At 36.5% G+C, this 27,433-nt stretch overlaps 1 protein-coding gene across 1 annotated transcript in view; it reads left to right on the plus strand.

Annotated features, from left to right (window-relative positions):
* The window catches only part of flt4 (fms related receptor tyrosine kinase 4), a 39,000-nt gene that overhangs the window by 3,002 nt on the left and 8,565 nt on the right, over positions 1 to 27,433 (plus strand). Inside the window, exons 2-20 of the mRNA XM_047802393.1 lie at positions 10,226 to 10,322; positions 11,061 to 11,329; positions 13,429 to 13,550; positions 14,927 to 15,101; positions 15,652 to 15,794; positions 16,676 to 16,847; positions 16,951 to 17,068; positions 17,326 to 17,501; positions 17,596 to 17,764; positions 19,863 to 19,989; positions 20,443 to 20,551; positions 21,308 to 21,646; positions 22,565 to 22,711; positions 24,839 to 24,970; positions 25,369 to 25,475; positions 25,859 to 25,994; positions 26,503 to 26,607; positions 26,949 to 27,062; positions 27,204 to 27,292. Coding sequence (XP_047658349.1) covers positions 10,226 to 10,322; positions 11,061 to 11,329; positions 13,429 to 13,550; positions 14,927 to 15,101; positions 15,652 to 15,794; positions 16,676 to 16,847; positions 16,951 to 17,068; positions 17,326 to 17,501; positions 17,596 to 17,764; positions 19,863 to 19,989; positions 20,443 to 20,551; positions 21,308 to 21,646; positions 22,565 to 22,711; positions 24,839 to 24,970; positions 25,369 to 25,475; positions 25,859 to 25,994; positions 26,503 to 26,607; positions 26,949 to 27,062; positions 27,204 to 27,292 — 2,846 coding nt within the window. The remainder of the gene's footprint in view (positions 1 to 10,225; positions 10,323 to 11,060; positions 11,330 to 13,428; positions 13,551 to 14,926; positions 15,102 to 15,651; positions 15,795 to 16,675; positions 16,848 to 16,950; positions 17,069 to 17,325; positions 17,502 to 17,595; positions 17,765 to 19,862; positions 19,990 to 20,442; positions 20,552 to 21,307; positions 21,647 to 22,564; positions 22,712 to 24,838; positions 24,971 to 25,368; positions 25,476 to 25,858; positions 25,995 to 26,502; positions 26,608 to 26,948; positions 27,063 to 27,203; positions 27,293 to 27,433) is intronic.

A 27,433-nucleotide genomic window follows, 5' to 3' on the forward strand; every position in this document is an offset into this window, starting at 1 on the left:
AGCAGCTATTGCAGAAATATAACTGAATAAACATCAGTTTGAGGACATTATTGAGGACAGCATATTTTTCATGTAGTTAAAAGGTTTTTTTATTGATTACACCTACATTTTATAGATCATACATTGTAAAGTAAAATAGTGTTTTTGAATTTTGAAAATTGACTCTGACTCAGATTTATTGTAAGTGGCGATATAAATTCTGCATTATTGAATTGCTATCTATTTTTGTCCACAAGTATAAGTAGTACTTTTCACTGAACCATCCTATGGGGCCTTGAGAAATCAAAAGTGCATTATAAAGCTCCATAAATGTTAGGATTCTATAGTCAATCCAACATGACAAATCAATGAGGTCAATGAGCGTTCATGGGAAAGAGTATATGAGGTGGGGTTGGAGGAAACTACCAACTTCCTCCTGGTCTTCCACGCCTATTCTTTTATCCATCCTATTTACCTCCTTTTGACCTTTCTGTCTGTTTTTATGGCTGCATCATCAACACTGTCTAGAGGAAAATGTCTTTGCTTAAAGTTGTTTCTTAAAGGAGATTTAATGTGGATTCTCACTTATGGTTCATTAATGTATGTTTGAATAAAATGTTTAAATATGTTTTAATATGTTTAAAAACATTTTAGCTAAGAATTCTTCTCTACATACCATTTAAATATTTGCTAAATTACAGGATTGATAGTGGCTCACATAAATTACTTAACATGAACAATAGATAAGAAGGCAATTTATCATGTGTAAATGCGTTTCTACTAAAAACCTATTTATCTAAAATAATTCTAAAATATACTTGCCACCTAGTGTATTTCTCTTCAATTAAACTTACAAATCTTTGCACATAAACATACACTAGTGTATAGAACTTAGATACAAGAACTTAAACTAGCATATTAGAAATGCACTTATGTACTTATCTTATGTCAGATAGACATGACTGAAACTCAAGAGGTGTGAAGGTTATTGTTTTTTTTGTTTGTTTGTTTCAGGAGAAAAAGCTCTGATACAGGACATTTAAGCAGATGTCACAGTATTTTTTATTTTCATCAGATTTCACTGCTGTCTAGGAGAAACTATAGAGATAATGAGATCTCATTTTAGATTTTTCTCCATATGGGTGTGCCCGTGTAATTAATTTGTTTCGTGGTGAACACCTCATTATCTGAAAAGTGAGGTTACAATTTGGAAACCTCATGATAAATGTTTACTCCTATAAAATATAGAGTATTCTTTTCCAAAGACTCCCTGCCATAAAGATACTCATGTGTGACACAATCAGAACAATCCCACTGACCCATATCATAAAATGATCATTACTCTAAGCCAGGGGAAGGAACTCCGTGCAAATTGTATGTAGGCACATGAATCTAGTTACGACCTGTGACCTTGTGGTTCATGAGAATCTGAGGATTCTGTGGTTCTTCCGTAGTTGTCAATGGAAAATGTTCTTCCTTCTAACCTTGCAGGGGGGAGAACGAAGCGTTTCTGGGCTGCATGTGATGACAATTGAAATTGCAAAGTGGAAAGCAAAGCACGTCCTGTGTGGCCGTCGGCACAGGTACAGGAAATTGTTGTCAGGAGATGAGTGTGGCACGTAGGAAGCAAATGCTGATGTCCCCCCACCTACCCTAAAACATCCTTTCTTCAAATCAAATCCAGCCAGGAAATAGGAAGGGCACTAGTAAGCAGATAAATGTGGACAAAAGGAACTTTGGCTCCGATCCTACACAGACAACAAAGGAATCGAAGTTTGTACTGGCCTTGTGTTCAGTAGACAAAAAGCTATACTCTCTCTTTTTGTAAAGCATATGCTGCATTTTTGACTAAGCTCCTCCGCAGGGAGCAGGAGATGCTGACTCCTGACTCCTTGTTCATAGGAGGAGGTCTGTTCTATGGCCTGGCTGCCCCTATTCTGCAAGTTGGACATGATGCTATTTCAGAGCATGACATTGCTGGCTCCAATCTCCTATGTCTGACTGAAATGTTATGTTTTGGCCTTGTCAAAGCATGTCCTACAGTACATGGTATAAAAAGCACAGAACTATAGTCCACTTTTGATGTCCTTCCTGACACTAAGTTCACTAGAGGTTGGGGCCTAAATATTGTGAAGAACAGAAGTAAAGGTAATAAATTCCTCCATATCTTTCTCTAAAGAAAATAGTCAAACATGAACTCTGGAAGAAAAACAGGCCTCTGAAAGCAGCAATATTTCTGTGCATGTAGCAAAACGAGAAAGCCTTTTACTTCATGTAATTTAAAGGTCTCACACCATGCTGCTGTCTACTTTTTAGATATACTGTAGGAAGTCTATAAGGGTACCCTCTTATCTCCAATGTATAGGGTAAAGAGTTAAACTGTCAAAATAGTTGAGAGCATCACTTCACTTTTGCTTCACATTTGCTGATGCTGCCAGCTGTTTATTTTATGCTGTTTATTTTAGTCAGCAAGACCACTGGCAAAGCGCACTTCTGTTGTATGACTGGTTGCAGGCAAGGTCGGTAAATGCTCTGGAAATTCATTCCATTTATAGAGACAAAGCTCATTCACCACCACAGTATTAGCTTCAAGTAACTGAAACATGCACATTATGTATTTGTGTTTATATATATATATATATATATATATATATATATATATATATATATATATATATATATATATATATATATATACAGTAATAATCTTACTGTTTCTCTTGTGTAAATTTCTTAATGAAAATTATATGAAGCACTCACCTTCCTAGAGACATGCATTTAATGCAGTTAATGTTTTGTTGACTCACCATTAAGACTAGTTTAGTGAGCATTGTGTACAATATTGTGGACTCTGTGACTTTGATCATAACATGGATGTTGGTAGCAGATAGGCTGGTCTTAATATTTAAAAATGTTAAAAGGACTAATCAGGGATTTTCAAACAAAAGAGAAATACCAGGTGTTTTTTCCCCCTAATCTTTATCTGTCCAGTTTCTGTGAATCTGTGCCTATTATAGCCTCAGATTCCTGTTCTTGCCTGATAGGAGTGAAACCCAATGTGCACTTCTGCTGTTGTTGCTCATACACATCAAGCTTCGATGTTTTTTGCATGCTGAAATGCTCACCATGTTTGTAAAAGCATTATTATATAAGTTATTAAATCTTTCCTGGCAGCTCGCTCCAATCTGGCTACTTGACTCTGACCTCTCTCTTCAACAAGGTGTTTCCACCCACAGAACTGTCTTTCACTCAGTGTTATTTGTTTTTCACATCATAACATTTCATGTAAACTCTTCTGTTGCTTGTGAAAATCTCAGGATATCAGCTGTTTTTGAAATACTCAAATCAACCCCTCTGACACCAACCACCATGCCACAGTTACAGCCAAATAAATACTACAGTGTCATCATAACAAAAGATTTATTTTTATATTTAAGATATACAATCATGTAAAAAACATAATTGTGGGAATAGTAGTGTGTGTGATTGTGCCTTGCAATGGTATGGTGCCATGTCCAGGGTGCCCCCTACTTTGTGTGTATTTCACTGAGAAAACATTGCAGCGATAGGGTTGCCAAGTTCACACCACACTGTATTAGATTAAGAATAATGTAGCTAGTGCAAAGAACATGTCCACGACTTAGAGACGTAGGTACACAGCTATAAGTATTTTGATTGATTTGATCTTCTTCTTTATTTTTTTTACATGAGTACACTGAAAAGGGAAATATGTGGTCTGTCAGATGTAAGAGAATATATTATGTATAGTGGTATAGTAGGCAGCATCCCACCATCGTCACCTTCAGCTTGCTCATTAGGGATAGAGCTAGATATATAGTATTTAAAATTTTAAATTAATATTTTAAAATTAAGTTTAAACTTTAAATGTATATATTCAATTATTTATTTTTCTTCTTATTTTTTCTTCTTATTTTTATTATTATATATTTCTTTCTTTTTTTCTCTCTTCTGTTTCTATACTTCTATAAAGCTGCTTTGAGACAATACGAATTGTTAAAATCGCTATACAAATCAATTGAATCTGAATTGGTAATTTCATGGTCCTTGGTTTGATTTTCAGCTTGAATGAATGTGTGGAGTTTGCTTTTATTCCAGGACTCAATTAAAGCAACTCAATTTATTCACTTGGAATCAATGCACATATTTCAATGAAGTAAATTCTTGTAATTGTACTTATACAACACAGACTAATATCAGGATTTGTTAAAGTCTTTGTATGAGATGTGGCAGTTCATATGGTGTGCTTGATATTATTCTACATAAATCATACCCAGCCATCATGCTGGACCCAGCAAGAGCTCTTATCTCTCACAGTGTGGGATCTATGGGAATATAGATTATCCTGTGCATATCAACTCGTCCTTTATTCTGGGATGCAGGAAAAATATCCTGTTTAGGCAGATGGTTGTGTGAAAGCATTGGTTCAAATTACCTCTAACATGCCTGGCTGCATGTGTCAAATAGATACATGAGGTATGTAATGGCCTGCAGCTTGTACAGAGTCGAGGGTGAAACATGCACACATGCATTTCATTTATAATACATACATAGAATTTCCAATGGGCTAACAACGCATCTAATATCACAAAAAATATTTCTAGATTTCTTCTAGAAGGTAAACAGGTAAGAAAAATGACACATTCTTATGTTGCTTACTTGAGCAGCTAAGATAGCCTGCACTAAGCTGTTTTTTGGGAGTCGGAAATGTCAGAAAAGCAGCTGAGATATTTGGGAAATCTATCAATGCTATTCTGCATGCCACAGTATGCTGGATCTGCCTGCCACAGTATCAACATTCAGTCAACACTTCACTCATAGCAGATCCAACACACCCTTCCACTCCCCATAGCATACACAGCAGTAGGATTGATGATTTAATGTATTAAATGGCTTATGCGTAATATGTAAGGAATAAAATATTACTGGCCGTTCTGTTAAAGGAGCATAATCGATGAAAGGTTGGTGTGATGCAGCCCAAATCGAAGCAAAGTTCTTCAATTCCTCGAACTATATGTCATCAAGTATTTTTTTCCACTTACTTACACCGCAATGTTCCAAGTATTCCAAATGTTCCAAGTGTTCCAGTTGTTAAATTTATTCATGAATGAAGTCATACCCTCACATTGGCAACTATTAATAGTCATTCTTCCACCATCCTCAATTTGCTTTCTCTCTCTTGTTGTAAATAAGACTATATAATTAGAAGTTAATTAAAAAAACATGCAGCTGATCGCTTGTCATGGTACTAAAAAAAACAAGAAACTGCAAAGTATTCTGTCCTGAAGACTTTCCCACAGCAGAAAATGAATGACCGTTATAATGCACTGATACAGAAGACTCATCCATCTTTTGATAATCCAGTAAATGATCCAGTAAATGATAATTAAATAGTGAATCATTTTCTGTCATATTCTTACACTCCTATGAGGTTTCCATTAGCAAGAAATGGAGACTTGTAATTGTAATCTGAAACAGTAATTTTAAACCATCTTCATTTGAGCAATTTGCTTTTATTTTGGCCAGTCCTGAAGAATATTATAATGCCTAATCATAAATGGCTTTATTATCAACTATATATACTTTCTGCATAGTTACATTGGCATTTACATACAGAATCTAGACGAGGGGGGGGTGTTGAGAATTGTTCTCACTGTGAAGGCAAACGTGCCTCCAAACCTGGCACTACGCCAATAAATGTGCACCCCTAGAGAACAGCTTCCTGTCTATGCTTCATAAAAACCAATTAGAGAGCTCTCAACTAAAAGGCCATGGCCTTGGCTGTGAATCCATTGGACTATGGACAGTTGAATGGAAGATGTGAGCACTTGGGCTTAAGTTGAGGAGTTTAGTCTGTTGATTTTTCTTTCTTTCTTTCTTTCTTTCTTTCTTTCTTTCTTTCTTTCTTTCTTTCTTTCTTTCTTTCTTTCTTTCTTTCTTTCTTTCTACACAAGAATATTGTTTATAACCTTTGTCAGGGGTTTGTAAATTGTTCTCAAACATACTGGAGACAAAGGGTGGGGTTCCTCTGACTTGTCACCCACAGCATGCTCCTGTCTGTTTAAACAACCACAAACAAATCCAAAGGCCCCTGAGACAGAAAGAGACCCTTGGGTCCTATACTTTAGCCCCAGGAATTGGACAGCTCAGCTCTCTATGGTGAGGCAAGTCATTATGTCTTTGAAATGGTCAGACAGCAGGCAGGGACTCAGCGGGTTTCGGCGCAGTTTGCATGCTTTTGAAAAAGATTGCATTCTGTCATGCAGAGGGGATGATGTGTTTTCAATTGCCTGACCTCACATGCTGTTGGATACTTTTCAGTTGCATAGTCATATTTTTCTTTAAATGTGTTTTAGGAAATATTTAATCAACAAGTAAAATGAGCATTCATCCGTTCCTATTGTAATGTACTGTAATTGTATAATTAACAGACTAAATCATATTTAAGTAGTCTGTATATACCAACATGATTATTCAGCATACATCTACGTACACATCTATGTATATGCATTACTTTTCTTTTACCGGAACCATAACACTCTTAATCATAATAATCTTCTTAGTTTGCCTGTCAATATTTTGGGTGGTATTGAGGTTTTGTGTTTTTTTTCCAGCTAATGAAACTCAGGCCTGTTGTAGACATCCATGGATGGTACACCCAAGACAGCAATATGCATATCTGTTATTTACTGTATGCTTTTATTGCTAGAAAAAAAGGCTTTATGCAGTTGTTGCCAAAATCCATAAAGATAAAAAAAAACATTTTAAATGTCTCTGCCTGTTGCATATCATTTTGGTTGATATTGTTTTAATAGCAGTTGATGTTCAAGAATAAATCTTCAAAACTTGAAAAAAGCAGCCAGCTGCTGCCAAGAGGCTCAGCAAAACACTATAAACAATTCATAGCCTCACATTCAAATATTTACATAAGTCAATTTTGGGCTCCAGGGGCAGGACCCTTGTGAAGGGCTTAGATCATACACATAAAATGCTGTGGTGCAGAAATGTTACTTCTGATTGGCATGCAACAAGCATTAACATCATTTGTCCTATAGTTTTTGGTACCTTGTGTGACTGGTTTGGCATAAATTCCACATGAAGCTGGAAACATTCCTTTGAGATTGTGTTCCATGTTTTATTATACAGTACCTGCTGTTTCTCAGCTGCACTTCCATGCTGTAAATCTCCTGTTATACCACATCCCAAATGTGTTTTATTGACTTCATATATGGTGACTCTGGTGTTCTGGTTCTCTGTCATCAACAAGGTGTTTGATTCTGCAGAACTGCCACTCACTGGATGTTTATTGCACCATTCGACTCTAGAGATTAAGTGTGTAGATGAACAGGTGTTACTATAAAAGTGCTCGGTGTACGTATATTGCAAAGATATTAAATATGTGTAGTAACAAGAGTGAACAATATAGGCCCCTTCTTACAGATAGGTCCTGGGGGTCTAAGGAGTGAAGGGATCTTTTGCTATAATTTTTTTTGCAGCTTTAGAATATTTTGTAAATGTACCTTTTCGCTTTAATCAGACTTATAGATACTGATGTCAGGCCACAATCCAAAAACATCTCACAAGTCAGATACCTTACTTCCTGCAACAATGTACTGTTGTATCCTTTTCTTTTTATAGCAATGATGAACAGTGTGGTTTTATATGCCAGTTACCCAAGACAGTATTTCTATGTATAAAAAAATCTTTGACAAATAAACGGTTCTGATCCTGATTTTTTTTGGTTCTAGCTATCTAGCTATTGTGTTCCGTTTTTTTTTGGGATTCAAAATTCAGTTTTCCATGAATGTTCGACAAGATGCTATTTCTGTCTAAAATAAATTTCATGTTTTTATTTACCATTTACATACATTTCTAAACATGTTCTGTTAAATAGGAGCTCAAGGTCTTCATATGGAGCGTAATGTATCTACCAGTTTTGTGAGCTGCTTTCATCTGTAATTATCTCCAGATGTGCCTGGTGTGTCCTGGTGACATTTTCCTTAGCCGTGGTCTGTTAGAGTGCATGAGTGTTAAGAGTGTGAGTGTGCTAATAATGGTTGGAGATCATTTGACATATCTGCTGTGACCTTTAACCTTATGTCTTTTTCACATCTGACTCTAACAAGCAGAGAAAGTCTTAAAAGGCTCTTCAAAGATCAGTCGCTTAAAAAAGAGATAAATCAAGATAATATGCACTAATTTATATATCAGTTCTTGGTAATTTCGTGGATTAATTCAATTCAATTCAAATTTATTTGTATAGCGCTTTCAACAGTCGACATTGTCAAAAAGCAGCTTTACAGAACATAAACATAAAACAAAAGGTTAATATAAAAATAATATAAAGATTAATATGATACAAAAAAATCAAGATTGATATTAGATATATTTTAATGTATTTGTATTTATCCCCAATGAGCAAGTCTGAGGTGACAGGCGGCAGTGGCAAGGAAAGTCTCCCTTGAATGGTAAAGGAAGAAACCTTGAGAAGAACCAGACTCAAAGGGGAACCGGCACTGGAGGGTGTGATAATAAATATACAGTCCGACAAATGTTGTATTGATGAGGAGGTTGTTGTCCTCAAAGTCCACATGGAGTTGATGTCTCCCCTTTAGTATAGCAGAGTCTAACTGGAGCTGGAACGTCTCTGGATGCCTCTGGATCCTCACAGAGTCGACCTCATCTCAGTGGAGGTCCAAAAACTTCATGGCACGGAAGACAATCGGAGCTTTTACAATTTCTGGATGCCTCGGGATGAATAGAAAGAGAAAAGCAGTGGAGAGGAATTAATGTAGCTGCGTCCCATAATATTAGCAAGCACTATATGATAATGTGCACTTGGTCAGATGTAATAGAGCGCAATATTATGGGGTGTAGTATGTGTGTACGCCTGACTAAAGAGATGAGTTTTTAATCTACATTTAAACTTGGAAAGTGTATCTAAGGGCCGAACACTATCAGGAAGACTATTCCAATGTTTGGGAGCTAAATACAAAAATGCTCTACCAACTTTAGTAGATTTTGATATTGTGGGAACTACCAGAGGTCCTGAGTTTTGTGATCTCAGAGAGCATGAAGGATTGTAACGTGTTAGAAGACTAGTTACAGTAGATACAATGGGAGCTAAACCATTAAGAGCCTTGTCCGTAAGTAGCAGTAATTTGTAATCAATTGTAAAAAAATGGTTTAACAGTGTAAAGATGATAGGATTGGGTTTATATGATCAGATTTTTTTGTCCTGGTAAGAACTATGGCAGCTGCATTTTGGACTAACTGTAGCCTATTAGTTAAAGATGCAGGACAACGATCTAGTAATGCATTACAATAGTCCAGTCTGGAGGTCATGAATGCATGAACTAGCTTCTCAGCATCAGATGAAGATAGGATGTTTCTTAGATTGGCAATATTTCTATGTTGGAAGAACGCTTGTCCTCAATCACACTTATCTTTGGATTAGTGTGGATTACCTACCTAATGAAAAAAGTCATTTATCTGCAGCTCTTAAAACAGCTTACTCCCAATCTAAAATAACTTTGTTAAACTTAACTGAAAAAACATCAAAATAAGATTTATGTTTACAATCTACCTCATCCTTACCAAAGCCTACTTATATATCACTTATTTGCGACATTACACTTTGTATGAACTCTATGTGATAAACTGTAAACACTTACTCATTTTACTTATTGGCCTCAATTCTTATTTTTTTAATTCTAGATTAACATTGATGTACTGTATGTTTGGAATGACCACTGACCTATTGTTACCCCTAAGCCTCATTAGGACACCCACCAAAATGCTTTGTTATCTACATAAAATTTTTGAATACAGTATAAAAAATAAAGGAGAAAATATCCATGCATATAAGTACTCAATACAGCTAGTATAATTCCGATTTTGTATATGACATTTAATTCGTTATAATATAAAGTGCCACCAGTTCATATCTGTTAATAGTTATACTAGCTATTGCTGTAAGCCCATATCTACAACAGAAAAATGTTTTGACCCAACAAATTCACAAACCAATGCCATGACCATTATAGCTGAGTGTCCATGAGAGAATAATTTTCCATGCTAGTGCTAGATAGTGGGTGGGATGGCAAAATGATAAAATTGGGAGAATAATGGGGTAAAAATGAAAAAGGACAGTTAAACATAACTAATTCAGGACATTACATTCAGGCTTGTCTTACATATTTTAATCCCCTTTTCTTTCTTCTCTCAGGTCTGGTAGCAGGGTTTTCTATGACCCCCCCTATTCTCAACAGCACCAAAGATCAGCTCGTGATTGACACCAATGACACACTGACTATTACGTGCAGGTAATATCTGAGTATGACTTGAAGCAATTTTGTGCTCAGAAAGTACGATAAGAACATGATCCACAGGACTTGATTTTTTTACGTAAACAGTAAGAAATCATGATGAATTGGACCATATAGCCTTGAGGTTCTTTACACATACAGGGAATGTTACATTTGGATGGGAATGCAGGAGACAGATTATATGCATTTTAAGATAATGCCAATGGCAATGTATCTTTGAACATATGGGGGGAGCGGGGGGTTGTGTAGCTTCATTAATCTCTGGTTCTTCTACAGCCGTCATAGACAGGAATCTACTGAATAAATTATTTTTCAGCGGTAGCATACATGCCTCTTGGGAAAAGAAAATATATATTTTGGCCAGGTACCAGCATGAGAAGCATTATGTATTTTATATGGCTGTGGTTCAAGTTAAAAATATTAGTGTATTACATCATCTTTGTAGGGAGGAAATCAAGTGTTATCTTGTTTGTTTTTGAAATATGCAATATACCAATTGCTATGTGCCAAGAAAGTCTAAGATATAAAGAAATACAGACCATTTGTCTTTAACAAAGTCATTTGGGAATTCTAATTCTGGGTGCTAATATTTACTGCGCATTTATACTGCTATGCAGATAATATTACTCAAGACAAATGGAATCATGGAATATGTGTGTATAGTCCTATAAATTCTGAAATTTGTGTCTCATAAGCTTTCAAGATGTTAGTGACCTTTTTGATACCTTGTGCCAGGGGACAGCACATTCTGGACTGGACCTGGCCAGATCCTTCTGTCAGCAAAGAGGAGCTTAGTGAGCGACAACAGGATCAGTTGCCCATCGAGGATAAAAGAGCAGTGTGGGTAAAGGAGTGCCAGGGGGAGCCTGGGAAACCCTACTGCAAGACCCTAGTGCTGACAAAAAGCCAGAGCAATGACACAGGCTACTACCGTTGTTTCTACCAGGATATTAAAGCTGTTATTGATGGAACCACAGCTGCCAGTTTATATGTCTATGTTCGAGGTAACTAGAGACAGTGTTTGTTTGAAAATCTTGTAAAGACTGTATGTAACATAATTCTTTTTTCAACAATGTTGGAATGTCAATGAATTTTGAACTTGTTTATGTCAGTTGAGTGGCCTTAGATAATCACCGCAGATTTTTTGTCATATTTAAATAGTTTAGATGACAGTTGTCCTCATTTCCAATTGAAGGTAGTTTCCCTAGTTTACTTCACTCATATCATTACAGATTTAAACCAATGCCTGTTTTATACACTATTTTGTGTTTGTCTAATGCATGGCATCTTTATAAAAAAGCATAATTAACAGGGCATGTAAATCACATATTCACTTTCTTTGCTGTATTTTTTTAACCTCCAGCCAGTCAATTATTATATTATTATTGTTATTATTATATGTTTTTTTTTCTTTAAGAGATAGACAAGTACATTCAAAATGGTTGCCCTTATACAAACATTTAAAAAATACTAAATAGCTTGAATATATTTACATGTCTTGTGGTCTAAGAGAACACAGGTAATTTTTTTTCTTTGTATATGGCTTTGCATTTTGGCTTTTGTGTTTTAGTGAGAAAAACAAAGTCTTGTTTTTCTTTGCGTCTAAATTCTCCCTAGTCGCATAGTTGTAAAATGAACACATTTTCCTTGATTTCAAAATGGAAAGTATTGGCGAGGGTTTTGCTTCATAAATGAAGCAAAACAAAGTTTCAATTGACCAGTATATTGGACTAAGTGTTGTTTAGGATTCAGTCATACTTACATGGGATTCATTGTTTTATTTTTTAAAGAGATTTAGTTTCACCATATTTCCGGACTACATTGGACTTTCTTGACGGTATTTTCCCGGCATACAAAAAGTCACAGAGAAATTCATTTTGCTGGAAAAAGACATGTAAAATACTTGAGTCCAAGCCCTGGTTGTTGTGTTGTGTATGATAATACCTTAATTATTCTTAATATTCTTTGATTGGAGATGTTACAACAATGCTCTTATAACCAAGTAGTTGTTGGGCTACTAAATATATTCTTAGCAAACTATTTAGCAGTATATAGCAGGTTATTGTTTTGACCCCTGGTGACAGTGTTAGAGGCCTGATTGGTGCTGTATTCTTTGGAGCTGAAAAGAAATAAAATCAGAGATTCATAGACAGGTGCCCCACTAGTTGGCCTGCTTTTGTAAAATGCCCCGTTATTTCTTCTGACAAGGTGCTGAAACAATTTCCATAGATCTTACCAGGGTTCTAATTAGAACCAGCTGAAATCACGGCTATAAATTAGGCAGGAGCATGACGTAGGTCGGATAGAGCTGCATGTGGATTTGGTTAGGTGCCTATCCTATTCTGCGTACTCATCCCGTGCCTTGTACTTGCTGCCTCCATCGTTCACGATGACTGCCTTTACTCTACCAGAAGAGCCCTCAAAAGGCCTTTTTTTCTCCTCACACTAATTTGTTAAGTGCCATTACACAACAGCATTGTGTATTTTTCCTGTTACATCTGTGTATGTGGACCACCAACAGATAGAAATATAAGCCTTCAGTTTCAAGCTTTTGTTTGCACTCTGAAAGACTGTGTGAGGAATGATTTTACTCTGAACAAAAAAATGGTGGGCTTAGAACTAATGGTACTTTCAGATAAGCATACAGCGCTGAATGATATTTAAATGGCACCCTCAATGAAAAACAAAGCTTAGGGCGATTTGCTGTGCCTGCATTTGGCCTCAGACTGTATTTGTATAAATCACTGTATTATTGCTTTGCAATTGGGTATATAAAATCTGAAACGGGTTACTAGAAGCCCCATTCATTGATATTTAATGACCATATGAGACATGTCATTTTATAGAGACCTGAGGAGGATGGTGTGGTTATGAATTTTAATGACAGGGGTTGATGTGTTCAGGTCGAAGCTAGTCATATGAGAATTTTATATGGGCTTTATATGGGAGTATAGAAAAGCCACTTCAAGTGAATGTTATAGTTTATGATGAATTGGTTATGCTTGTGTGTTTTCTTTCATAATTTTAGGATTTCCACCAGATCACACACTGGCTCACATTTTTTTCTGCCTAATTTCAAAATCTTGACATTTTTTCCATATAGACCCAGACCATCCATTTATCAAAAGTGACGGCATGGACACCATCTTTATAACAGCATCTGACACACACATTGAAGTGCCATGTCTGGTTACAGATCCTGAACTAAAAGTCTCACTCTTCTCGGTAGGTATGCCACCATCCTGCAAAGATTAGTTGTGTGATTCATTAAGTGCCATAAATACTGTGTGCACTGTTGTCAGTCAGCCTTTGAGTGTCAATGGAACCTATAAAGACACATTACAAGCAGTAAATAATCTGTAAGTTGCACACATACAGTACATCTGCATACACATGTAAATGGTGAAGTGTTAATTGCAATTAGACCCTTCTGATATTGAATATTGTAGATCTAAATGAAATGTACATGTAAGGGGTTTTGCTTCAAAAGCAAAACCCCACATGGTTGTTAATAACTGCACTACTTACAACATGCTGATTGCTACTTATTAGTTAGTTATTTATATTGGTATTCTGATAAAAAGCTGCATTTTATTAATTTTAGCACATTTTAGTATGCTGGCTGAGAGGCCAGTGCTGATGAGCATTAGTTATAAAATTTAATTAACTGGAAAGAGTTTTCAAAGTGCATTTCATTCAAAACCTCCCAATAAACTTCATCTACCTCGTTAGGCTTAATGTTCTGATGCATGCCAGTTTGAGATTAGTTGTGCCTCCTTCTTTAAATCTAATAGGAAGTCTGGGGTAACTGTCCTCACTGTTCTTCCACTACGGCAATGCAGACAAATGTGAAAAAAGTAATAACAACAATAGCAAAAAAACATCCGATCCAAAGAGTCTCCCATCATACCCTGCCAGACCTTTTAGATGAAACCTCACAATGCACTGTCTGTGCAATTTGTTGAATTTATATTGTCAAAAATTGATTTAGATTAGATTTGATCTTTCTAGTTTCAGATAGACACCGAAACAGCATTGTCCATAGGTCAGCAGAGAAACCCCAACTAATAGAATTCTGCATAAAAATTTACTGGGTCTTAAACTCATAGATAAGAGTCATAATTAAGGCTGCTTTTAATATTTTATTTGGTTGAAATAACTTTCGAGTCCTGTAAGATGATTTGAATGGTATTGCATTCGTATCTGTGTACATTTCTCATATAATGAATGGGAATGTCGTGACACCTCAAACATAAATAAAAAAATCAAACCCAGTTTTATGTATGATCAAAGAAAATGTACATACATCTGTCACTAACGTCATGATTTTTGTCTTTTTTTGTTTGTTTGTTTAAATAGACTACATTTTTATTGGCAGAGAAAATATGTGTTAGTAGCATGGCTTTCCATAATTATTTTTAATAATCCAATAAGCAGAACTACACAAGTGCAGTTGTTATATGGAACTGACCATAACCACAGCTACCATACAAACAAAATTGTGTATGATAGACTTATGTTGATGGCTAGGTAGCCTTGTGAACTATGAAGTCTTTACTTTTAAAGTTAATTTGTTTTAATCTTTTCACTTTGGTCTGTAGATAGTACAACCCTCCGTGCCTTTTGAAAGTAAAGAGATCACATGGGACAGCAAGAGAGGTTGGTCTGTTCCCAGGCATGTCATCTACAGCATGGATATGATTCTTGGCTTCTTTTGTTCCTTGATGTTAAATGACAGCGAGTACAGGTCCAGAGTCTACATTGTTATGGAATCAGGTGAAACTTTGTTGGTTCTATAAGTTACATACACCTTTACATGTTGATACACTGAAGAAAAGTATTCATTTACAGAACTTTGCATATTTCACACAGGTCTCCATTTCAAAGTGCATATACTAGAACATGAGCTTTTTGGTCAAGTTTGGGAATTGGCAAAGGATCAGCTTTTTATAGCTATTTCAGTTGGGGTCGAAGAACATTAGCATTACCCACAGCTTACATGATTTTGAAAGATTAATGGAGTTAAAGACTAAATACTGGCCCACTTTAAGTACAAATATTGAATTAAACATGATAATAACATAAAGCTATGCAGTGTGGGCTTAAACTCAAATTAACAATCAGCAAAAATATTATCTTAACAGAATTTTTTCAGGTTATTGGGAATAATTTGGAAAGAAATTCATCGGTACTTGGCAGATCTTCAAAATTAATCAAACTGAATCCAGCAAGTGTTGTTTTTAGATCTATGTGGGCTCTAAGTCTATACAGAACCTAAAATGATAAAAGTGCTGACTTTCAAAGTGATGATTGTGACACCCTGCAGGAAGAAACTTTTATGACCTCAAGCTGTTTCCTGAAGACTCACCCATTGAGCTAATGCGAGATGATGTCCTCATCCTCAACTGCACAGCTCTGGTAGAGCACAACACAGGCGTGGAATTCAAATGGGCCTACCCAGGACAAAAGGTAAAAAATGTTTCGCAAAAGATAGAGACCTGCCAACTAAAGCAGGACTAAATAAATTAGGTGGAGGCAGGAATGGATATTGATTCGTTAATAGATAAACCCAAAGACCTTTTTGTCCCCCAGTGGCTTGCATTTCAATTAACCTTCCACTTGTCTGAACACTCAAAGGGATAAAAGCAAAAAACATAAAACAATAGAGTTATCATCTGTCATGACAAATCTCTATGTAATCTTGAGGTTCCTGTGTTTCATAAGTTTTATAAATTTTTGATAAAAGTCTTTTATTTGGCATACACATGCTAATTCCTGACATGTTACCTTATAATATAATAATAACCTTTATTTTCTATAGTGCCTTTAAAAGTAGTAAAAATTACTTTACCTTATAGACAATCTAAATAAGAAATTTACGGTGCTATATTAAATAAACAGTCCTGTAGATCGTATCTAGTTTTCTAGAGAGAAAGCAAACAAACTGCAATTTTTACCATAAATGATTTTCATTGACTATATGACATATAAGATTGCGTTATCTTTTTTAAACTGTATGAATTGTTTGTACATGGCCATTTGATTGATTTCACCATTAATTTCCTACAAAATGTTTTATATAACATTAAATGTTTTCCAAGTCAGACTTGGAAGTGAATTTGTTTTTGTAGAATTTTGTAAGATGCTAATTAACTTTGAATACATAAAGGTTGTTAGGTCTCCCACCCAACGTCAGCTTTCCTGGTTTGCTTTAAATGTTGGAAGTGGAAGAATGATTTGTATTATATAAGACAAATTATTAGAAGATCAAATGAAAGATAAGTATTTTACATTATCTGCACAAAATGAAATGAATCTGATGTGAATTATAGTTGTCATTATGCTCACAGGATGACAGGGTGGTGAACTTTCAGTCCATTCGCAACAGCATCACACAAGCCACAGAAGCCACCAGCATTCTCACTATCCAAAATGTCAACATCAATGACTCTGGTTACTACACCTGCTCAGCCAATGGCATGGAGAGGAGTCTGGAACACTCAACATTAGTCATAGTGCACGGTAAGATTGAAAGAATGAAGAGAGTAATATTATTCCTTATGTTTACAACAAATCTAGAGATATTGACTGCTATCATTATCTTGTAAAACTCTTATTATTTCAGAGAAGCCATTCATTAGTTTGGACTACAGGAACGGCTCTGTGGTGGAAGCTACAGCAGGACAAAAGTCTGTCAAGCTGTTAGTGAAAGTGTCTGCATATCCCATGCCAGTGACTCACTGGTATGCACAGGAATTCAGATGTTAATAAAAATGGCTATTTGCATTATATGTACATAACAGCATCTAGGGTTGTGCAGTGTATTTTGTGTTTATTGATATTTTAACAGATGTTTATAGTCATGCGAGCACTCTAAGTGGCATCAAAGATTCTAAAGATTGATAGAGATTCTAAATACATTTTTGCTAAATCTACGATAGTGTCATGAAAAAAAGTCCACATCTTGTCTTCAGCAGTTATTGTGGTTGTGGCTGTACAGGTATAAAAATGTGACAACGATAACAAGGCGGCCAGAGTTTAGTCGGTTTAAGATCCACAATCAAAACCTGGAGATCAGGGATGTGCACAGAGAGGATGCTGGAGACTACACCCTGGTTCTGAAGAACAGTGCTGCTGGCATAGAGAAAAAACTCCACTTTATTCTGATAGTCAATGGTAATGCTTCTTTCTCTCTCTTTCTCTTTCTTTCTCTCTCTCTCACACACACACCCCTCTGATTTTTTTGATGTTTCTCAATTTCTTTGTGAAGTGCCACCTCAGATTCATGAGAAGGAGGCAGCAGCACCTTCTAACCCCTACAGGAAGGGAAGTCGACAGCTTCTCACTTGTACAGCCACTGGTTATCCTCCTCCAACATCCATCACCTGGCAATGGAGACCGTGGAGCCCCTGCGGCCTTAATTCCACCCAAAGATCTCTGTAAGTGCTAAGTTTAAAGAGAGAAGTGAGTTGCATTGACACCGCTACAGATAAATCTGCCTTTGATTCATTATTTTCCCGGTGTATGCACACAATGTACTAGTACATTAGTGGATATTTCTTTTACAAAAAAAATAAAAACAATCTACGAATATAATTTGATATATCAAATTATGTGTATGATTTTAATGTCTTGTTGAAAAATGTATCACACTGCTTTGAGCTTTTTGTGGATGCTTGATCAGCTGATCATAATTTCGTTCTGGTGCCTGGAGGGTCTAATGTATTCAAAACAAGTTTAAATCTCAGGATATGGCTTCACTAAAGGGACTTTTGCTTGCACCTCACACCCGTGTCAATGGGAGTATTAGGTTTGTTCCTGAAGCTGTTGGAATGGCTCATAAACATTAAATACAAGACCTCAGTGGTTCACTTCAGGTTCAGAGCAGATAGATTTTGTTCCTCTTGGCACTCTTCCAGCCATCGCCTGCCTGTAGAAGAGGTTTTCACTCTTGTGTTTTCAGTCTGTGACATTTATTTTTTCAATTATAAGAACAGAAAAGGCCTATGGCATGGCATCGTTTCTCCCATGTTTAATATACAGAGATATTTTTAGTGTTCCATCCAGCCAAGTCTGCATTTGAGAAGTCATGCTGCATGCAAGGAGTGATGGGTCATCCAAACAACAGGAAGCACTAAGACAGAACGGGGTCATGATAGCATCCTTTGGCCCTGGAAAGACAAGCTAATTCTACAGTGCAGAGACCTCAGAGTACCTACATGCTTCCTATGTTCACTCTTTGGCTTCCTCCGTGGCTGTGTAGTCACGCCATGGTGCAGAAGCTTTAGTTCAAGTGTAGACTGATGCAGCTCTGTGTGTGCAGCATTTAGGATAAGCTTCAGAAAAGCACAGGGTGCACTCTTACAGCTGATGCTCATAGTGCTTGACACACACACACACACACACACACACACACACACACACACACACACACACACACACACACACACACACACACACACACACACGCGCACACACACACAACACACACACACACACACACACACACACACACACAGGAATATTAAACACAAGGTCATGGTCCTGTGTGCTTTTGCCATTTGCTTCATTAAGTCATTCACAAGCACATTTCCAAAGCATATCAGAGGTCATTTCATTTCTGATCCCACGCTCCCTCTAAGGGAGAAAATTACTTTTATATGCCAGCTATACCCTGTAAATAATACACAAGCCAAATAAATACAGTGTGTGGCCTTCACGTGCGTCCTTCTCTAGCTTCCATCGTCCACAGGAAGGCATAAGACTCTAAAAGCACTTCCTGTGTCTATCTGCACATCCTCTCTGTCTCTTTCACAAATAAACACTATCATACACACACAAGACAATGGTAATGTCGGATGTAGGGTTCATCATCAGACACCCGATTTTCCTCTCCTTGCCCTAGAAATCTACAAATGTTCTAGCTAGTGACAAGGGCTTAATGAAATACTCCAGGAATACAAAGCTCTACTGCTAAATAATTATTTCTTGCAGAGATGAGAATGCTTTTCCAAAGAGCAGAATTAGTGTGGTATGTTAAAATATTTAGACATGGGATGGGACTAAACTACCTAAACTCCCTAAGATTACAGTTGGTAAAAAAATGTAGACTAGTCACAAACTATTTTTTTTTTTTTTTTTTTTTTGTGAATTACAGTGGATTGCGTTATAATCACATCTATTGGTCGAATTAAACAGGTTTTTCATTGATTTTTCAGTACAGGCAAACATTATGAAATAACTGTCTACAGAATTCATGTGTGTTACAGATGGTAGAGATAAAGATTAGATAGTTTATTTAAATTGCAATGTATTTAAATTTGCTTCCTAATGATTATCATCTGGGGCTTAGCTTTAAAATTGTACAAATTCAACAAATTGTAGAAAGTCTGTTATTTCTTTTAATAAAGTATTAGGACCTCTTTTAGTTTAAAAGGTCTTTAGTACAAGAGATTAAAGAAGATTAGACTTCATAAAGTGGTTAACAATCTTTTTGCATGTTATTCTAAATTTCAATGTAATTACTAACTTTCTTAGGGCTCATAGGGGCCAACGAGACAAGGTCCCTCTCTGTCAGGACTGGCTTGATCTGGACTTTGAACACAATCTAAACACAATTGACAGCATGGACACTTGGACTGAGCTAGTGGATGGCAAGCAAAAGGTTTGATTTTTAATATCCTCTGCCTTAATATGACCCAACAGGAAAATTTCTGCATTAGTTAGATCCATTATATTAATGTTCACAAACATGAACTCTTGATGTTATTCTTTTGTTTATCTATGCACCAAATATCTGAACCCTGACAACATTTGTCAATTAAGGAGTGGGAGAGGTGATGAGCTTTGGTCTTTCCACACTGAAAATATTTAAACTCTTCTTCCTTTCCACACTTCCTGGAGGGACAGGGAATAAACATGCATGCTCAGAACACTTACTTCCTGTTTTCTGTCACACATGTGAGGTCATTTCCTTTGTGTTGCCTGAGAAAAGGAGTGGCAGATTGGAAAATAGGAATCATCAACAAGCAAGCTCATCATCTTTGAGGCCAGCTTCTGGGAAGAGGAGAAGTATTTGTTGATTTGATGTGCTTGTATTTTGGTGTTTTCTTTGCAGATAGTGGGCCGTGTGGTCATACGCAGCGCAAATGTGTCGGCCATGTACAAATGTTCTGCTGAGAACAAAGTGGGAAAAGATGAGCGACTTATCTACTTTTATGTGACCAGTAAGTCCAATTGACACCAAGTGAAGCACTCGATGAAATATATTTCTGTTGGGACCATTTAGTCATGAATAAAAGTGTATTTTTTTAGCCCCCATCATGTTGTATTTTTTAATTTGTTTGTAAAATGAATAATGTAGTCATATACATATTATAATAATAAAGACATTGTGGCTTTATATCACTGGATTATAAACTGCTGATACAAAATTTTATGTAAGGTTATTATAGCAAGTTCTTGCATTTATTTTCTTTTATCAGAAAAAAAGCCAGACCTACATTAAGCCTTATTTCTGACTTTTCTTTCTTTCTTTCTTTCTTTCTTTCTTTCTTTCTTTCTTTCTTTCTTTCTTTCTTTCTTTCTTTCTTCTGTCTGTCTGTCTGTCTTAATTTGGACTTCTTTCATGTCATGACTTTCTACATGTCAGAGCAAAAATGTCTAAATATGATGGATAAAATATCATGGAAGTAACTAGACAGACCTACATAGCAGAGCAATGTACCAGATAGCAACACAGTCCTTTTCTCTTACAAATGGGAATGTTCGTTTGGTATAGATTAAAAATGTTATTTCTTTTTATTTCTTGTTAGGTCATTATTTTAACAAGAAAACATATTTTGTCTCTCGTACTTAAAGAACTTAGAAGCAATATCTTATTTTGTCCCACCACCAGGACCCACAGGTATAAAAGGGTTAAACCAAAGGGAATTTTTCCGTACTACATTTCTCTATGGATCTGACCACCTCTCTTTATTTAGCCATTCCAGAGGGCTTTGGGATTGAAATGGAGCCTTCAGAGGAGCCACTGGAACTGGAGCCTGTTTATTTGAAATGCAGTGCTGACAACTACACATACGAGAACCTGCGCTGGTATCGTTTAGACCCACAGGCTGTGCCACCAGAGGACTGCAAGAGCCTTCACCGGTATGCTGAGGCTCTGGGTGGAAAACTCTCCTTCCACACCTCTGCTAACAACTGGGTGCTGGAGCTGCTGATTCCCAGCGTGCAATTGCAGGACGAGGGCAACTATGTGTGTGAGGTGCAGAACCGGCGGAGTGGTGAGAAGCACTGCCACCGCAAATATGTATCTGTGAAGGGTAAGGGTCCCTAATAGCAAGGATCGATGCATCGATGTTTTGTGCATGGTTCTTTATAATCTAAACTTTGGACTTGGAACTTAACATTACTCTTCTGCTATAGCTATTAACACACATTAGGATGCAGTCATTTTACAGTGGGTTTTTTCTTAATTTAACAATTTGTAAAGCATGATAACTTATATGCCAAGCTCTTGTTTTTACGATTTCACGGCTTCATTAAGTTGTCAATATAAGTAACTGTTAGAGCAGGATATAAGTCCCTAAAAATAATAGAAAGTGCTGCTTAATAACATTATTTAAGCAATATTATTAAATGAAAACAAATTTGCGTTGGTTAATGTCATAATGATGTCTAGGACTATTCACTATTCAGCAAAATGTTGTATTCTAGACTCCTTTTCAGTGTTTATTTCAATGCTTTCCATCTTCTCCCATCTTTTATATATTATTGTAATAGTCTTTTTTACCTTTTATTTTTAAATTGCCTCTTGATTTTATGTTACATCATATTACAGTTGGCGCTAAAGAAAAAGGCTGATGCTAAAATCAGCAAGACAGTCAAGCAATTTCAGGCTGGTTTAACTGAAATTCTTGAAGAACTATTTATTTTGTGATTCTGCTTAGTCAATCCTCCACCTTGCCTTACCTTATATTTTTCTAAAAAATTGTTTTAGAATTTTGACCCAACAGAGTCTGAGTCTTTGGAGGCGAAACCTGGACAAGGACTGGGTTAAGAACTCACATTCTGTGAATCCACAGTTGATATGTTACGACACATGACCAGAGTGGCACAAATTCTCTTTATTCCTTGGTCTTTACATTTTTCATTTCAAACTTCCTCTTTGTCTTTCTTTCTTTCATTATGATTGGCAATATTATTCTTGTCTCTCTTTCTCGTTCTCTCTATATTCCCAGCCCTGGAGGCCCCATGGTACCGGCACAACCCCATCAATCAGACAGTGAATGTTAGCGCTTCTCTGCAAATGGAGTGTGATGTGGAAGGCACTCCCTCTCCCCAACTCTCTTGGTTTAAAGATAATCAACCTCTCCACCAAATATCAGGTCGGCTTCTTCCCCCTATACTTCCATTGCACATTACATAACAGAAAAAAGGATGTGCATACTGAAAACATAAATATTACTTCCGCTTTGTATTTGCATTTACACAGATTTTAAGGTTGGTGATTTCTTGAGGATCTGTGTTTATTTATCAGAAATATTTAATATGTGAATTTTATCAGCTGTAACATATGCTGTAAAATCTGCAAACATGCACATGAACACACAAAAAGAGACATAGTCATTCAAATGTTTGGAGGACTTCCATTAGTGATAGACAGATGCTGGGTGGACTACTGGAACAAGGAAAGCTTTGGCATTGGAATGTAAAAGAAGTGAAAGACTGAAAGGGAGCTAAGCATGATGACAGCTTTGGAAATGAAGTGCACATTTATGGATTATGAGTCCACCAACTTTTGCTGCTGAACAGAATTTACAGTGCTTTTGTGTATATAGGTAGTGTGTGTATGTGTGTGTGTGTGTGTGTGTGTGTGTGTGTGTGTGTGTGTGTGTGTGTGTGTGTGTGTGTGTGTGTGTGTGTGTGTGTGTGTGTGTGTGTGTGTGTTTGTACAGAGCAAGCAGATTTCAATAAAGGAGGGAGGCTGCTATACTGCCAGGGTGCCTGGTTGTAATGTGTGTTGAATCAGATTTGCCTCTGATTAATTTTACTCCATACAGGGATCACAGGAACTTTTTTTTTTTTTACAATCTTTGTGACCTAGTATATATGCACCCACCTTATGTTTCTCATTAAATAATTGGACACATAAACACTCTGTCATGGGGGTTATTAAAACAAATGCAGTTTAGTATGTTAGGTGAAGGGTAAGGCTATCCTGATGTTCTCCTGCTACCAATTACAGTCAGTAAGTCATAGCTCACAAATAGAAGTCCTTTGTGGTGTTCGCTGTAGGAAGAACCTGGGCAGTAGCGCATGGCAGTAGTCTGGGTGTTGTTTACATAATGTAATATGACACTTCATTTAGGCCTTGGAACCTGCACAACACCAGAGTAATAACACTGTAGAAGCTGTTATATTTTAAAGCTTGTACCCTTAAACCATTTTGCAGGAGGGTCTTAAATAGAAATCTTACCATACAAGAAATCTAACTAGTTTCTTTTGACACTGAAATATTTACTGAAGCTGAGCTGCTCTGAATGGCAAGTTTTCCATTAGTGGCAACCTACAAGACATGTAGAGTTAAAGGGCAAGGTTGTTTTCATTTTCGAAGTTTTCACTGCACTTACAGGTAGCAGTGGATTTTAAAGTTTTCAGACTGCTGCTATACAGAAACTGACAAAAAGACTATTAATAACACAATTTTCCCATTAGCCTGTGAAAATAATCTTGGTTATAGACTTGTTAGCAACATTAGTTTTAAGTTTAGCTCTGTGCTAAACTTTTGTGGTAATATTTCTAACTGTACGGGACGCATTATTGTAGTTTCTTAAATTGAGTTCCTAGAGACAGTTTATACATGATTGTTTATAAGCTTTTGTATTTTTTTTTTCATGTGAAATAGTAATGCAAAGATGTGAGGTAGAGATGTCAAAAGACTGATGTTTCTATAATACACAAACTGAAGACAAACTGCTGCAGTGAGGAGTCAAATATATGATTACTAAATAAGCTCACTCCCACACTCTTACATATCCAGTGCTTAAAAATAAGGACTCGTAATCACAGTATTTTCATAACAAACATGTTCGTTAAGTAAATGTAAATATGTAAAGCTGGTTTTGACAATATATATATTGTTAAGTGCTATTTCAATAAAATATTATAAAAACGAATGTAAATTTAAAAACAGCATAGTGTGACTGCCCCCTGGTGGTCTAGTGTATTGCATTTTCAAATTTTACATTTTAACAGATAGATAGATAGATAGATAGATAGATAGATAGATAGATAGATAGATAGATAGATAGATAGATAGAGGGGTTAGGGTTAAGTTTAGGGTTAGGAAGTGACAGGTGGGTAGGTAGGTAGGTAGGTAGGTAGGTAGATAGATAGATAGTCTGGGACAGCTCTGAAACTGGAATTGAGAATCAGCCCCTAATGTGCGGATGAAGCGCAACTTTGTCAATCGCTGTGCACAGTTTGATTGAGAGCTTTGTGGATTTGCGCAGGGATCCTACTGCAGGACTCTAACCGGACACTCAGCATACAGCGGGTGCGTGAAGAGGATGCTGGTCTGTACACATGCACTGCCTGCAACCAAAGAGGCTGCATTCAGTCATCAGCAACAGTGTCTGTACTTGGTGAGATTCTCTTCATAGCATGTGCACATTGCTTGGAGTACGTGATTTACCTCATGTCTTTTTATGGTGTTTTCAAGGTTACATATAGACATTTTCTAACTTTAACTAAAACTAGCACACACCTCACTCATCCAATAGCAGTTATAATGATAAAGTTCCTCACTATTATATATAATATATATTTGATATATGCTTAAATGAAATGAAGTATCTTCAAGATATTTTTTTAGCTTGAACACAGAGAGGCCAGATTTAATGTTAATATGCTCTGCTGTGTTAGGTGGAGGAATTCAATTTTAGAAGAGGGAAGGGCAGTGTGTTTTGAAGGATGTTCTGTCCTGTAAATGGGCACAGATGACAGGAAAAGACCTCATGCCACACTTATATTCCTCCAACAGGATCTGACAACAGCACAAACGTGGAAATCGTGATCCTCATCGGCACTGGAGTAATCGCCATCTTCTTCTGGGTCCTTCTTCTCCTTATCTTCTGCAATGTCAAGCGGGTTAGTGGAGGCTTGAAAATCATAATTTCCGATCCATGCTGGGTTTGCCCCTAAATCCAAAATGAATCACAGTTTATGTATTTCACTGTTTATTACACATGGCTCTGAGTTAATCTGAGCCCAACAAAATTCTCCTACAAATGATGTTGAAAGGTCTGTTCCAGGCTGTCTAAACTATACCATGCCTCAAGCCAAATGCATCAGAAATCCCATTACTATCTGGCTGGGTAGAGTTCAGGTGATTGCAGCTATTTGAAATGGGGTCACAGTCTGTACATCTACAGGAAGTAATTGCTTCTCCCTGCTGACCACACTGTTAACAGTTCTGCACTACAAAGGCCAACGTAAGCTTGGGTTAATGTTGTTGTGATTCTGTCCTGCAGGTGAACCCAGCTGATATCAAGACAAGCTATCTGTCCATTATTATGGATCCAGATGAGGTGCCGCTGGAGGAACAGTGTGAATATCTGCCGTATGATTCCAGCCAATGGGAAATTTCAAGAGACCGTTTGCGGCTTGGTACGTAGTAGTTAAAATTAATCTGCATTTCATTTCAGTTCAGTACAAGAAAGAGTTATGCGTTACATAGAGAAAATTGACAGTATAGTAATTAGAGCTGGGAATATTAACTGGCATAATACAATTTATATATATATATGATTTATTTATGTGTAAAGATAGCTATACATGTATTCAGTTATTACTTCATCTTTATTAACTGCTTAAACCTGGTCGGGCTTGAGGTTGAAAATCATTATTTATCAATGCTGGATTCTTTAAACAGGGGAAGCAGGTGTACTGAATTTTAATTTTGGTATGGTGGTATTTGTACAGTTTTTACAAACTACATATTTTAGTATACTATGTATTGTCATACTGTCACCAGAGTAACTTTTTATTGGACAGAGACTATGTACAGGACTGTACTGTTATCATACTCTGAATTTTTTATATTGTTTCATCACTAATTAAGTTGGTCATAATTAATAATTAATAAATAATATCGGTGTTGGTCATCTTTTAACAGGGAAGGTGCTCGGTCATGGTGCTTTTGGGAAGGTGATTGAGGCCTCAATCTATGGTAGTGATAAGAAGAACTGTTATGGCACTGTGGCTGTTAAGATGGTCAAAGGTTAGACTGATTAGTCTTTATTTTTTGTTTTGGTCAAAATTTTAAAGCTAAAGGGACAATTCTAGAATGGAAATTGGCTCACTTATGAAGTCTCACTTGTAAATATGACAGCATAATATTTTGGTGTGTTTTTTTTAGTGCATGGATCTCATATTTACACATAAACCCATCAGATCACAAAGCATGTGAAACGATTTTTTTACTTCCATAACTTCCTAAAAATGCTTTATATTGATTCAAACTGAAAGGATGAGATGTTGGTATTATAAACTGGATTATGTTGAGATTAAGATGATGAACTGTTTTAAACTGTTTTGTGTGTGTTTGTGTGAATATCATAGAGGGAGCGACAGCCAGTGAGCATAAAGCCCTCATGTCTGAGCTGAAAATCCTCATTCACATAGGAAATCATCTGAATGTGGTCAACCTGTTGGGAGCTTGCACCAAACCCAATGGTTAGTCCAATTGCTCCAAATATAGATGATAATGATCCATAACATTTAAAAATCAAATATCATATAGGAGATTTTCTTTTTACAGTGTTATTTTACATTTACTTTTTTCCCCGACTTATTTAAGTACCTTTTATTTCTAAGGTCCCCTCATGGTTGTGGTGGAGTACTGCAAATATGGAAATCTATCCAACTACCTGCGGGCGAAGAGAGAATTTTTCCTACCATACAGGGTATGATTTAGAGAGGTCTGAAGTGCTGTTAGTTCTCTCAAATGAAGAGCCTTCTCTGTACAATATTTCAGTTGTTGCTGTTTTTTGCACAATTTTATACACTATCTCAGGGACCTGCTGCTAAGAAACTGTGTTCATTCT

The sequence above is a fragment of the Tachysurus fulvidraco genome, chromosome 17 (genome assembly GCF_022655615.1).
Source record: "Tachysurus fulvidraco isolate hzauxx_2018 chromosome 17, HZAU_PFXX_2.0, whole genome shotgun sequence".
Taxonomy (NCBI): Eukaryota; Metazoa; Chordata; class Actinopteri; order Siluriformes; family Bagridae; genus Tachysurus; species Tachysurus fulvidraco.